This window comes from Neophocaena asiaeorientalis, unplaced genomic scaffold (genome assembly GCF_003031525.2).
Source record: "Neophocaena asiaeorientalis asiaeorientalis breed wild unplaced genomic scaffold, Neophocaena_asiaeorientalis_V1.1 scaffold331, whole genome shotgun sequence".
NCBI lineage: Eukaryota > Metazoa > Chordata > Mammalia > Artiodactyla > Phocoenidae > Neophocaena > Neophocaena asiaeorientalis.
In genome coordinates this window covers 397,686-410,030 of record NW_020172138.1, presented here as the reverse complement: position 1 = coordinate 410,030, position 12,345 = coordinate 397,686, and the positions used below count along the sequence as shown (strand labels likewise).

The window sequence follows — 12,345 nt, the reverse complement described above, 5'->3', positions numbered from 1 at the left end:
AAGTGGGCAAAGCGAGTAAGAATATGACATTAAAGGCAGTGGAGTCCTTAGAGAAGCTAAGCTCCCCACGGGAGAATCTTTTACCTGGAGACTGAATACCTAGCCATTGAGACAGAGGCTAGGAAGGAGCTAGTGCAGACACAGGTGCTGGGGATGGAACCAGTGATGAGAAGCCCAAATAACTTTCCAGGGACCTCAGCAGGCCAAGACAGTTTGCTAACATAGGAATTCTCAGCGCGATCTTTGGTTTCTGTTGCTCTCCCCATCCCCCTTTCCCCTTCATTGGTAATCAATTTATTTAATCAAAGTATATGGCATTCCCTTGATAAGGATGAACAAGAGTGATCCACAGCACTAGGTTCCAAACTCTTGACTTTTACAGTTACCTCACTGAACTTTCCCCAGAGTCCCACTAGGTAGGTGTGTTACCCCTTTTCACAGATGGGGAAACTAGGCTTACAAAGGCTAAGTAACATGTTCAAAGTCAGCCAAGTGGTAAGTGGCTATATGCACCTATATTCAAACCCAGATTTTCTAGTACCTTCTCCCTTACACTGCTGTGTTTTTTAAGTTCCTCTTGCCCCCCACTTTCACGAATCTAATGTGTGTGTATTTGTTGGGGTGAGGAAGCTCTGGACTGTTTATCTGCCTGAAAACACCTAGACACAGAATTTCCAAGCCCAGGAGGGACCTCAGAGGTCATTTAATCCAACTTATTTTGCAGATAGAGAATCTGAGGCCCAGAGACAGGAAGTGACTTCTCCCACATCCTCTCTGTCGATTTTGTTGTCTCAGAACAGTTGTCTTCCATTCCTACTCCTGCCCTGCACTCACTCTGGGTAAGCCAGGATGCCTTTTCCTGCAGGTACCTCAGCCAAAATAATAGTTACCATGCGCTGAGCATTCATCAGCAAACGTTTACTGGGTGCTTACTATGTACTGCGAACACTCAGAGGTGTTGTGAATATGATGAACAAGAAAAACGCTGCCCCTGCTCTCTAGAGCTTTCATAGTTAATGGGGGTAGAAAGGAAATTAACACAGGTAACGGAGGTGTGGTAGCGTTTCAAATGGAGCTGTCAGGAAGCCTGACCACCTGGTATATACCAGCTGCTTAGTCCTTTAATTTTCACGACATTCCTCAGAGGCTGTGAGCTGATCTCCGTTTTGACGACAAGGAAACCGACGCTGAGACGGGTAAGAGTGGCAGTCAAGCCCAAAACTCCTAAGCCCCGCTTCTTACCAGCCCCCTTCTTACCAGCCCCCGTAGAGCGGCCACTGCCACCGTCGGGCCCTGGATGATGAAACCCGGGGCGAGGGCTGCACCATCTCTCAGCCTGTGTCCTTGCAGGTGTTGGGGGAAGGGATGTAGGGGGGAATGCAGGATGCGCTTCCAGGGAGAAGCTGCAAATAGCTCTAAATTCGCAGAAGTTTGAGAAGGGCAGACCCCGCCAGGACCCGTCCCGGCACCGCATCCCCTCTGCCAGACAAAAGAGCCCGCCCAGCCTACAGCAGAGCCAGGCCACCGCTCCCGCCTCTTGCCCGGCCCCCGATCAGGCCAGCGCGGGGCACTATGGGACTTGTAGTTCGACCAGCTCTCCACACCTGCTCTGAAAACAGACTAGGGAACTACAAGGCCCAGGAGCCAGCTGGCAGGCCCGGGCGGACTCGCCGGCTGTGGGTGTGCGAGAGCAGGAGCCGTGTGGTGCGGGAGCTGGGATGCGGCTGCGGGCGCCAGAGCCGAGGAGCAGCTCCAGGCGCGCGCTCTAGCCGGACTAGAAGAGGGGGTGGCCAGGTGGCGACAGGCACGTTGCATGCATGCATTGGGAGCAGACTTTGCAAAACCCCTGTCGTGCGGTGCTTTGGCTCTGCAGCGGCGAGGTGCAGGGTCCGAGTCGACGGGGGATGGGCACCCGTCCCAGAAGCCAGGCTGGCACCGCTAGCTGCAAGAGCCCTTGGCTGGGCTTGGGGACGGGTGTCGGCGTGCCCGCCTTGGGCTGTGCGTGACGTGTGTGTTCTCTTACCCTTTTTGTCCCAAGGTTTCTCTGGGCGGGCGCGCGATGCAGCGGGCGGCGGCGCTGGTCCGGCGGGGCTGCTACCCCCGGACCCTCGGCCCCTGGGGCCGTGGTCAGAGCAGCGCGGCCGCCGAGGCCTCGGCGGTGCTCAAGGTGCGGCCCGAGCGGAGCCGGCGCGACCGCATCCTTACGCTCGAGTCCATGAACCCGCAGGTGAAGGCGGTGGAGTACGCGGTGCGGGGACCCATCGTGCTCAAGGCCGGCGAGATCGAGCTCGAGCTGCAGAGGGTGAGCGCTGGCTCCAGGGTCCGTGGGGCGGGAGGGCCCTGGGAGGCTAGGGGGCACTGGTGGGGTGGGGGGGAAGAGTAGCAGCTGTCCCCTGCTGGGGTTCGCCCGCTGGACTTTCTCCCACCCGCGTGGCCAGCTCTTTCATTCGGCCCACCTTGGCTAAAACGATAGAATGCCCTCCCCCCATCCCTTTACCCGCCAGTGCCTGGCACCTGGCACAAAGAAAGGCCCTCAGATACGGTTCACTTGTTGAATTGAATTCATCAGTTATAATTGAGCTGCCCTTAGTGCCAGGCACTGCCTGCTATGTGGCCGTCCTACCCGCGTGGAACCAAGATCCATGGGGGGGTGGGGGTGGGGGTGAGGACGACAACAGGCAGTAAAGAAAGAAACCAGAATTTCAGAGATCACATTAGGTACCAGGGGAGGGAGGAAGGCTCTGAGGAGACTTAGGTTTGCTCACGAAGATTTTCTTTCTCTGTCTGAGACCTTTTGGGTCATTTTGCCAGTAACGATTCCCTGACAAAAGTGGAGTTGTTGCAGAGTGTCCTGCACAATTCCTTCCCTTAGGCCCCCTTTGGAACCCTGACTGACAGCCATATCTTGTTCTCCCAGTGGGTAGCAGAGGCTTGGGCCTTTTGGGCCTTGGTAGGGTGGCCCTGGGACATTCTTCCTCCTGGTGGCCGGCTGGCTGGGACCTTAACTTGAGTTCATAGCTGTGTGTAAAGTGACCACACACCCAGTAGTGATTTCTGCCTCCCTGCAACCAGGGCGGCTGGGGTGGGTGTAAGAGATGCCCCTGTAGGATACCAGAGTTCTAACCCAGGTGGAATTCAGGAGGCGGAGTCAAGAGGGTAATGTAAAAAAAAGTAAACACTCCTAAGTTTTGTAAGAACTGATGACAGCAGTCACCCAGCTGCTTGCCTAAGATAGTTCTAACCCAGAAGAGGGGAGGGTTCCTTGATCTCGCTCTCACAGGCACCAGAACTGGATGTCTTGGGGGTGAGTTGGCCACTTAACGTTCCTTGAATGCATGGGAGGAAGCCGTGGTGGGACCATTACATTAACGTGGGGACTTTGGGGGGTTGATGAGCTCATGGCTCGCTGAGACCTTGTTGGGACACTCAGTTCTGCTGACTCAAAACAGTGAGTTGGACAAGTCAGAGTCCAGTGTCTCCCTCTGACTCCTTGCAGGGCTAAGTTTAAAGCTTGGCCCACAGAAGGCTGGCTCGGTTTCTGTGCCTCCCTGTCCCGAAGGTGGGCCACAGGCAGAGAAAACGGGCTTTTGCTGCTCTGCTCCTTGCTGATACCTGACAGACTCTAGCTGGCCCTCCTTAAGACAACAGTCTCCCTGATAAGGCTGAGATTAAATTGTTTCCGGTTTATCACTTTACAACTGATTTTTCTGGTTCCAGAACTTGTAGGGGTTCCACGGATTATCTCTGCCTGTTGTTAAATAGCAGCTCGCGTGTGGGCTCCATGAAGTACAAGGATGATTAAGGCAGAAGGGGACACTGTCTTTGCCTTCAGGGATCTGATTGCCATATTGTCCTCTGGACCTGAGCTTCTCTTCCCCCAATTCTTTAAGGATTGGTGGGATTTTTTTAGCAGGCACAGAAAATGTGAGAGCATTCCAGGTGGAAGGAGGGCTGTGAGCAAAGACAGAAGGTTGGGAAGTTCTGGGCATTTGGGGAAGGGAATTGGTGCCATTTGGAGAGAACTGTCTGGCAGAGAGATATGGTAGATGAATAAGATGGAAAAGGGGGACTGGAGTCTTGTGTGCTGGGCTCAGTACTTTATGGTGCAAAGTTTGGTGTGCAATGGGGAACCAGGATGGTGTTCCAACAGGGTATGGCTCCATCACTGAGGTGGAGAAATTTCTTGGTCATTTGGGCTGGAAACACCCTGTGATTTCTAGGACAGATGGCCCCACTGCCATGTTCTACCCCTGAGTAAATTGAGACATTCTTTCTGTCCACCTACATTCTCCGGTGCTTTCGTTCAAATTCATCCCTTCTTATTCTCTTCTCACTTGGTCGAATCTCAGTTGCCTGATTCTTGGTGCTGGAGATAATAGCCCCAGCCAAGCCAGCATAGCCTTGCTTAAACCTTTCATTCTCTAGAGACAGCCTCTCCATTTTGCTAGCTTAAACAGTGCCCCTTCTGAGAGAGCCATATTTTCCCAGTCTTTTTTTTTTTTTTTTTTGGCTTGGCTTGGCTTGCGTTGGCTTTGCACAGCTTCGTTTTTTCTACCTCCATTTTGAACTCTAATGATCAAAACTGGACTGATGTTATTTTAAAGGGTTCGATTTGGTTAGAGATGGGATTTGTAGAGTTGAGTGACTTGGCGTAAATCTTCAATCCTCTCTGGGCTTTGGTTTCCCAAAGTCTATAAAAGGAAGGTCGGGTGGGCCCAGGGTTTTTCCCCAGGTCCTGACTTTTGTGCCTTTCTGTCCATCTGAAGACCTTTAAGCTGCCTTTTGGAATCATTTCACCAGGTGCTCTGTAAATAGTACCGGCTGATTGGCTGGACACGTGGCTCTGGTTGTTTTTTCTTTTAACATCTTGATTGAAGTATAATTGCTTTACAATGGTGTGTTAGTTTCTGCTGTATAACAGAGTGAACCAACTATACGCATACGTATATCCCCATATCCCCTCCCTCTTGTGTCTCCCTCCCACCCTCCCTATCCCACCCCTCTATGTGGTCACAAAGCACCGAGCTGATCTCCCTGTGCTATGCGGCTGCTTCCCACTAGCTATCTATTTTACATTTAGTAGTGTATATATGTCAATGTGGCTCTGGTTTTTGACTGTGGGGTGGCTTGCCAGGCAAGTCTCGTCTATCTTGCTTGGTGGTAGGAGTGGAGGAGAATGTTCAGGAGAGCCTGAAGGAGGAGGGGCACTTGACTAAGTGGGTGTGTGAAAGGGGCCATTCTCCTCCAGCCTGGGCTGTGTGCTCTCAGGGAGGTCCTGTTTCTCCCTGACAGCAGCTCTAAGTGGGAGAACCTATCAGCTTTTCAGATCCTGGTGTTCATTGGGAGCAGCATTTAAAAATAAGCGGCCATTAGTAGGAGTTTTGAAAAGATCTGTCTGTTCCTCCTCAACCTACTTCTTTTTCCCTTGTTTTATTGGGGGAAGGGAGGAGGTTGGCATAAGTGGAGACAGGAAGGCTTCTGTTTGTAAAAGTACACAGAGTCAGGGCAAAACATTTACGAAGGGAAAAACTGAATACTGTTAACATCAGTGTGTGCTGCAACTAAACACAGTAAAAGTGGAGAATGCTGTAGCACCTCCTTATCGTTAGCTAAGAACTAAGTCTGGAAACTCTGGATGTGCCAAGCACAAGAGGTGAAATCTCATCGATCATTTTCTTTAGAGCTTAGATACTATCTTAAAATAAAGAAATTTGTAGTGTAGGCTTCCATTTGGATGAACCCTCCACCCACCCACCCTGCCCAAGTCACCAAGGACCTGCATCCTGGGCTTTGCCTTTATGTGCTGTGGGCCTCAGACAAGTTACTCAGAGCACCTTGGCCTCAGTTATTCCTCTGCAAAATGAGCCCAATGTATTTCTCCTAAAGACTAGTTGGAGATGTTTAGTGATGATGCTTTGAACAGCTAGAAACCAGTCAGAGCTCTTTTTTTTTTTTTTGGTCCGCGCTAAATGGCTTGTGGGATCTTATTAGTTCCCCTACCAGGGATTGAATTTATGCCCTAAGCAGTGAAAGTGTGGAGCCCTAACCACTGGACCGCCAGGGAATTCCCCAGTCAGAACTCTTAAGAGTCTTCATTTTCAAGATAATGAGAGTTGCTTGGGGAGAGTGCCAGGGGTCACTCTTTCTTTGCCTTCCCCTTGAGTCTCTGGGTCTAGGAATGTGGGGTTTGCTCTCCTGCCTGGGCCTTAGCCTTGCTATCTTGAATTATCCTGTTTGGAGCTCGTTCAGCTTTCATCCCTGCAAACCTCAGCTTCTACTGTTGACCCTCCCACAGGCCCCTAGACTTCAGGAACCTACGTCCAGCCTTCCCTGCTTCCATGGTTAGGAAACTCAGCCCTTGGAGCTCCCACCTCATCTCTTTTTTTTTTTTTTTTTTGCGGTACGCGGGCCTCTCACTGTTGTGGCCTCTCCCGCTGCAGAGTACAGGCTCCGGACGTGCAGGCTCAGCGGCCATGGCTCATGGGCCCAGCCGCTCTGCGGCATGTGGGATCCTCCCGGACCGGGGCACGAACCCGTGTCCCCTGCATCGGCAGGCGGACTCTCAACCACCGTGCCACCAGGGAAGCCCCCACCTCATCTCTTAATCACAGGCCTGTATAGGTTTGGCTCGGTTTCTTCCAGCTTTGCCTGTCATAATGGTCGGGGCCAGACCCCGTGCTGAGCCTCGGTTTCCTCAGCTGTGCAGCGCACCTGTTTTCAGAGACCCTGGGGACTAGCTGGGTTTGTCTCTGGGGCTTCCGTCTGGAGCTCTCTGTTGGACTTCCTGCCTGCCCAGTCTTGCTCATGGCCCTGGGGTCTTTTCACGTGGCCTTCCTGGCCTGGAGCCAGCTGTGCCCTCTCTCCCTTCTCTGAGTCCACTTCTTCATCAGCCTGGGCTCTGAAGGTGGTAGCCTCTCCTGTGTTGCCCACTTCTGTCACAGGGCATGATTCATAAGTGTTTGTTGAAGGAGAGGGAGGCTCTCTGGGGACTCACCGTCCTACCAAACCTTCCCGCTCGCACGTCACATGAAATGACAGGAGCCACCCCTACCTCGAGGAAACTGCCTTGTGCCTGTTAGAATTGTCCATTGTCCTAATGCTGGGCCTGTGAGCTGGGAAGGACAATGCTAACTCCTTTTTCCTTCTCCCTGCTAACACCCTCTGAAATAAGCCATCCCCAGAGCCTGGGGGCCTTCTCCTTGAGCCCTCCTTGAGCTGAACTGTGGGAAGAGAGCCCCCCTGTGTTGGCTCTCATCTCAGTGCCCCACAGGGAGGCAGCTCTGGGCAGGATGTGTGCAGATGAGTTAAACAGGTGGGCTCTAGGATGCTGGGAATTGGAACTAGAAAGCTATGTGCTGACCTGGCAGGCTCCCGGAGGGCGGGGCTGAGGTGAGGTTGCCATTGGGTGTGCGTGCAGGCCTGGATGAGTCACTGTGGGCAGGAGCCTGCCCCTGACTCCTTGGTATTTCCCAACCCATGTAGATCTCAAGTGCCTAGATACAGGAGTCTCCTTTGTATGGTGGCCCTTGGCTGGACAGGCTGGTCCCCTGCCCATTCAGAGGAGCCAGTTTCCCACCCTGCAGCTTGTCCATCATAGCGAACGAAGTGTCTGGAGACCATAGGTACCCAGACCCGAGAAAGGAGATGCTCTATGCTCCTAGGCTGCTTGTTGGCAGGCCCCAGATTGGTTGAACAGTGCAGGGTGAGGACACAGGAAAGGAACATCCAGGGATCTGTTCCAGGCATTATTCTCTCCCTGCATTGGGCTGGCTGAGGGCCCACAGCTGTGTGTTGTAGTTCCTGGCCCTTGACTGTGACACATTTACTCCCTACCGAAGAATGGGCTGTGCCCACACCATGGAAATCACCTGAGTTCAGCTAGCCAGGCCTGGGGGACCGTGGCAGTTGAGTCAGGCTGACAGAGCGTCCCATGCCAGGAGCCCAGGCCAGTGCCAAGGAGTGGGTCAGGTCTGCCCCTTTGCACACAGTGGCCTGGATTGCTCCACCTGTGGGACGAGCCCTGAGGCCACATGCCCCGAAGCCTGTCTCCAGGGTGCCTGCCATCACCCCAGCCCAGCCCTGGGCAGTGGGTGGTGCTGTCCCCCTGCCTTGGTCCCCTGAGATGTCTTTCCATATTGGCCAGCCCTGAAGAACTTGGTAAAAGGAGCAGGAGGTAATTAAAAGGCCTTTCTCCCCGCTACCCGCCACCAAACGTAGCTTTTGGAGACTTATCAGGCCCTGTTTATGACGGTCCAGTGCTGTTTCTGGGGTGCCCTCCTCAACGCCCCATGCCTCCTGGCTCCTGAAGCAGCTGGAGAATTTCTGTATGGGAGGGGCTGAGGAGTGGCAGATGAGGGTCAGGAAGACTTGTTCGGCAGGCAGCTGCTTTCATCCCTTAAGCCCACTGGTCTTTACTTAAGGGGTATATTACTGAGTTAAAAAAGGGAAAGTTTTCTAAAGTTGCTTTTATGCACACATTGTGTGAAATGGAGAAGGCAAGTGTCAGAACCATAGAATTGTACCTTTAAAATTTGTATTTAGGGTGCCTTTGGGGAAAGGGCAGCTGGAGATATGGGAAGGTGGCCAGGCATTCCACCCAGACCCCCCCTTGGTACTGCCACCCCTTGCCCCACCGCCTTCTTCCTCCACCATGACCCTTGTGACCTTGTTCCTGGTCCAGCTTTGTAAGATGATGATGTTTGTACTCTGCCAAGTGCTTTCATACTGTTTGTCTCAGATAATCCTTTCAGCTGCCCTGGGAGGTCCTTGAACCTGCTGTTGATTCTAACTCTTACAGTGGCTAATTCTGGATTTATCAGTGAGCTGCGTGGAGTTCCCACATTTCCAGATCCCCACAGTTCTCCATCCAAAATGCATTTTCTCCCTAGCAGCAGCCGGAGTGTCCTGCAGTCACCTCCCCAGTGACATTGTTGCCAGGGTTTCCGAGTTCCTCCTCTCTCTGCCATCTCTGTTCTGTGCTAAACGCATTGCTCAGGCAGTGGCCTCAGTTTTGCTCTTCAGCCAGTCTTTTCATCCCTGACGCTTTTTTTTTTTTTTCAATATGAAAATCAGCCCACATTCTTCATCCTGCAAAGACAGGGTTGCAAGAGAATGACCCCCAAGAGGTCCCTGCTGATCAGTGTCTTCTGGAGGGGAGGGTGGCTGCAGTGTCCCAGTCATTTACTTAGGGGTGGAGGTGGAGCTGCGCTTGGGGGGAGGGAGCCGGCAGTTGTGGGATCCTCTCCCTGATGTTTTCTGCTGCAGACCCCTCCCTCCCTCCCACCACATTTGCCCCAGGGTCAGCGTGGACCTGCAGCTGCCTCAGGGTGCTCTGGCAGCCCAGGAAGCTCTTCTGGCCTTTTCAGAAAATGGGTAACCTTTTGAAGCTTTAATTTCCTAATCTGTAAAAAGGGTTGTATATGGGTTGGCCGAAAATTTCATTCGGATTTTTCCATAACATCTTATGAAAAACCGAAAAACCGAAACCAATTTTTGGGCCAACCCAGTACTGGCCCTTCCTCACAGGGGTGTTTGTGAAGGTCAAATGGGACCAAGCATGTCAAGGGCACTGGGCCTGACACCTGGCAAGGCTCAGAATAGGGCTGCTTATTAATATCTTGTTGAGCATCGCTTGGCCTCTGGAATCCAGGGTCTGAGAGTCACTGAGTAACCACCTGTTGCTTTCTCTCTACTCAGGGTATCAAAAAACCATTCACTGAGGTCATCCGTGCCAACATCGGGGATGCCCAAGCCATGGGCCAGCAGCCAATCACCTTCCTCCGACAGGTGAGCTGGCCCTCAGGAACAGAGGCCACTGGGACAGCAGGGAACCAGCCAGCCAGACCCATTACATTACCTCTGCCTCCTTGCCTGTCCAGCTCCCTCAGGACACAGCAGACACCAGAATCCCACAGGGAGGTGCCATTGAAGTAGCAGCCCCCTCCAGTGCCTGATGTCCCCACTGGTTCTCTCCCTCAGTCTCCTCCCCTTCCAAAGCTGTCTAAAATTCCTAAACCCATTTTGAGGATGCTCTAGTATACAAGGCTCCCAGGTGCATGGTCCTGGATGCTGAGTTTGGAGCTGGGTTGGTGAGGGCATCAGAGAGTAGATGGGAGAGGTAAGAGGCCCAGTGGGCTGGGAGATGGTACGTGGGGGTCCAGGTATGGCTTCCCAAGTGAGAATCCCCAGGTTTGAGTGTTGGCTTTGCTGCTTACCAGCTGGGTGGCTTTGGGCAAGTGGAAATCACCAGACACTGCCTCGGAGGACTGCTGGGGGACTCCATGAGATGGAGAGTGTGAAGGCCCTCAAGAGGCACATTGCAGTGTTTCAGTTTGAGTGCCAATTGCAAGGATGCTGCATGGGCCAAAACTGTGGGATTGGTGGGCTAGAGGGGAAGAGATAAGGTGGGAGAGTACTCCAGGGCCTGCTAGACAGAGGTTGGAGACCAGCTACAGCGAAAGCTTTTTCCCGGAGAAGGAATGGGGCAAAATTTGGTCCTTGTGTGGTTAAGGTTGGCAGGCTGGGGCAGGCAGCAAAGCTGAGTGCTGAATGCCCTGGTCTTTTCCTGCCCGTACTTCCTGCTGCAGGGACTGGCACACAGGAGGGGCGATCCTACCCTGCTCTCTGGGTGGAGGGTTGTTGGGGGCCCCGGGACCTCAGGCTGCAGCCCCTCAGGGAATTCACACAGGGTATGGGGGAGAAGAACCAAGGCTGGCAACGACCTCAGGAACATCCAGTGCATGGACTCCTATGGCCACTGTTGCAGACCTCAGGAGCGTGCCAGCTGCCCATGAATGTCAGGGGCCCCAAGCTGGGCCCATGGGGAGGAAGTGGATCAGACCAGACAGAGAGGCTCTGCCAGGGAAGTGGAGCAAGAGGAGGTCAGAGCATCCTGGTTGTCCTGGAAGCACACAGCTTAGGAGAGGAGAGGTCCAAGGTGGCTTCCCTCTGCAGAGGTTCCCCACACGTGCCTGGGGCGCCTCCTGTTGCCTCAGCCTTTTCTGGCTGGCTGGCACACTCCCGGATCCAGCTTGGTGCTGGCCTCCTCCAGCCTTCACAAGCACCCCAGGGAGGAGGGCAGGCTGGGTCACTGCCTATTGCACAAATCTTTTTGAAGAAAAGCTGGGCTCCAAGAAGCCTGCACCCACCCAAAGTCCCCCAGCCGTGAGCCACAGCCTGCCTCAGTGCTCCTGGCACCGCTCTTAAGCTTCCAGCTTAGACTTGCCTGGTGAGCGGGGGTTTGCCAGCACTTTTGCAAACATTTCCTTGCTTAATCCTCTTAATTTGTGAGGTTAGGGTGATTTTCTCTGTTACAGAGATGAAAAAGCTGACTTGGTTTTCAGTTCTGGCCAGGAAAAGGGGTGATGGGGGGTGCTCAGGCTGTAGGCAGAGGTCTGTGCAATCCTGTCATCTGGGGTGCACCTGCCTCCTCAGCCCCAGCCCCCTGCTCTGGAACCCCTGGTTCTTGTGGCCTTGGGTATGTGAGCTGCTGTCCTTTATGGAGGAGGTGGGGCAGAGTAAGCAGCCTCCTTCTGTCCCCTGGCTCCTCGGAGGGTGGTGGCCCACCCTCCGCCTAGGCCCAGGTCATCATGGACCTTGCCTCTCACCATCTCCCTTCCGCTGCAGAGCGTCCACTTTCCTCCTCCCCGCCTGTCCCCAGGCCCCCACAGGCTGGGGCCCTTGTGGAGAGGCCTGTGAGGGCACTGTCCCTCAGAGTTGTCATCTCACACCGTCGCCTGCCCAGAGTCCTTTGTGCCCCTCCAGGGTGGGAGGTGCTGGGAGCCCAGCCCATGCCTCTGTTCCTCCAGGTGATGGCACTCTGTACCTACCCGAACCTGTTGGACAGCCCCAGCTTCCCAGAAGATGCTAAGAAACGAGCCCGGCGGATCCTACAGGCTTGTGGCGGGAACAGCTTGGGTGAGGCCCCGACTTGCCAGGTCCCAGCGGGCGTGAAAAGAACGTGTGTTCTCAGCGTGGGCCTGGGCCTCGGCCCAGAATGAAGGGTTACACGTTGAGTGAGTGTGTGAATGTGTGTGGTGGCTGACGTGCAGAGTAAATGACAATGTTCTTCTTGTCCGTGCTCTGTCAGCCTCTTGTTTGCTGAGCTTATGGGGTCAGTGCCATCTTTTGGTGGATTGGGGCACTTCAGGCACAAGAGCCTGCATTTGGCTGGATTTGGGGTTTACACTGGGAGGTGGCTTTGATGCTTAGCCCACCCTCAGAGCAGAAGGTTGAGCCCGAGGCAGCCTCCGAAGCCGGAGGCCAGAGGGAGGCACATGCCCCGCTGGCCCGGCTTCTCACTTCCCTGTGGCCACGCTGTGAGGTGCCTGTGGCCCCCTTTTGGTG

General features: G+C 53.9%; 1 protein-coding gene across 1 annotated transcript in view; it reads left to right on the top strand.

Moving 5' to 3' along the window:
- Window positions 1-1,690: 1,690 nt before the first annotated feature.
- Window positions 1,691-12,345, top strand: part of GPT2 (glutamic--pyruvic transaminase 2) — a 32,252-nt gene continuing 21,597 nt past the window's right edge. Inside the window, exons 1-4 of the mRNA XM_024752096.1 lie at window positions 1,691-1,804; window positions 2,039-2,302; window positions 9,697-9,786; window positions 11,808-11,916. Of these exons, the coding sequence (XP_024607864.1) occupies window positions 2,060-2,302; window positions 9,697-9,786; window positions 11,808-11,916 (442 nt within the window). The 5' untranslated portion in view covers window positions 1,691-1,804; window positions 2,039-2,059. The remainder of the gene's footprint in view (window positions 1,805-2,038; window positions 2,303-9,696; window positions 9,787-11,807; window positions 11,917-12,345) is intronic.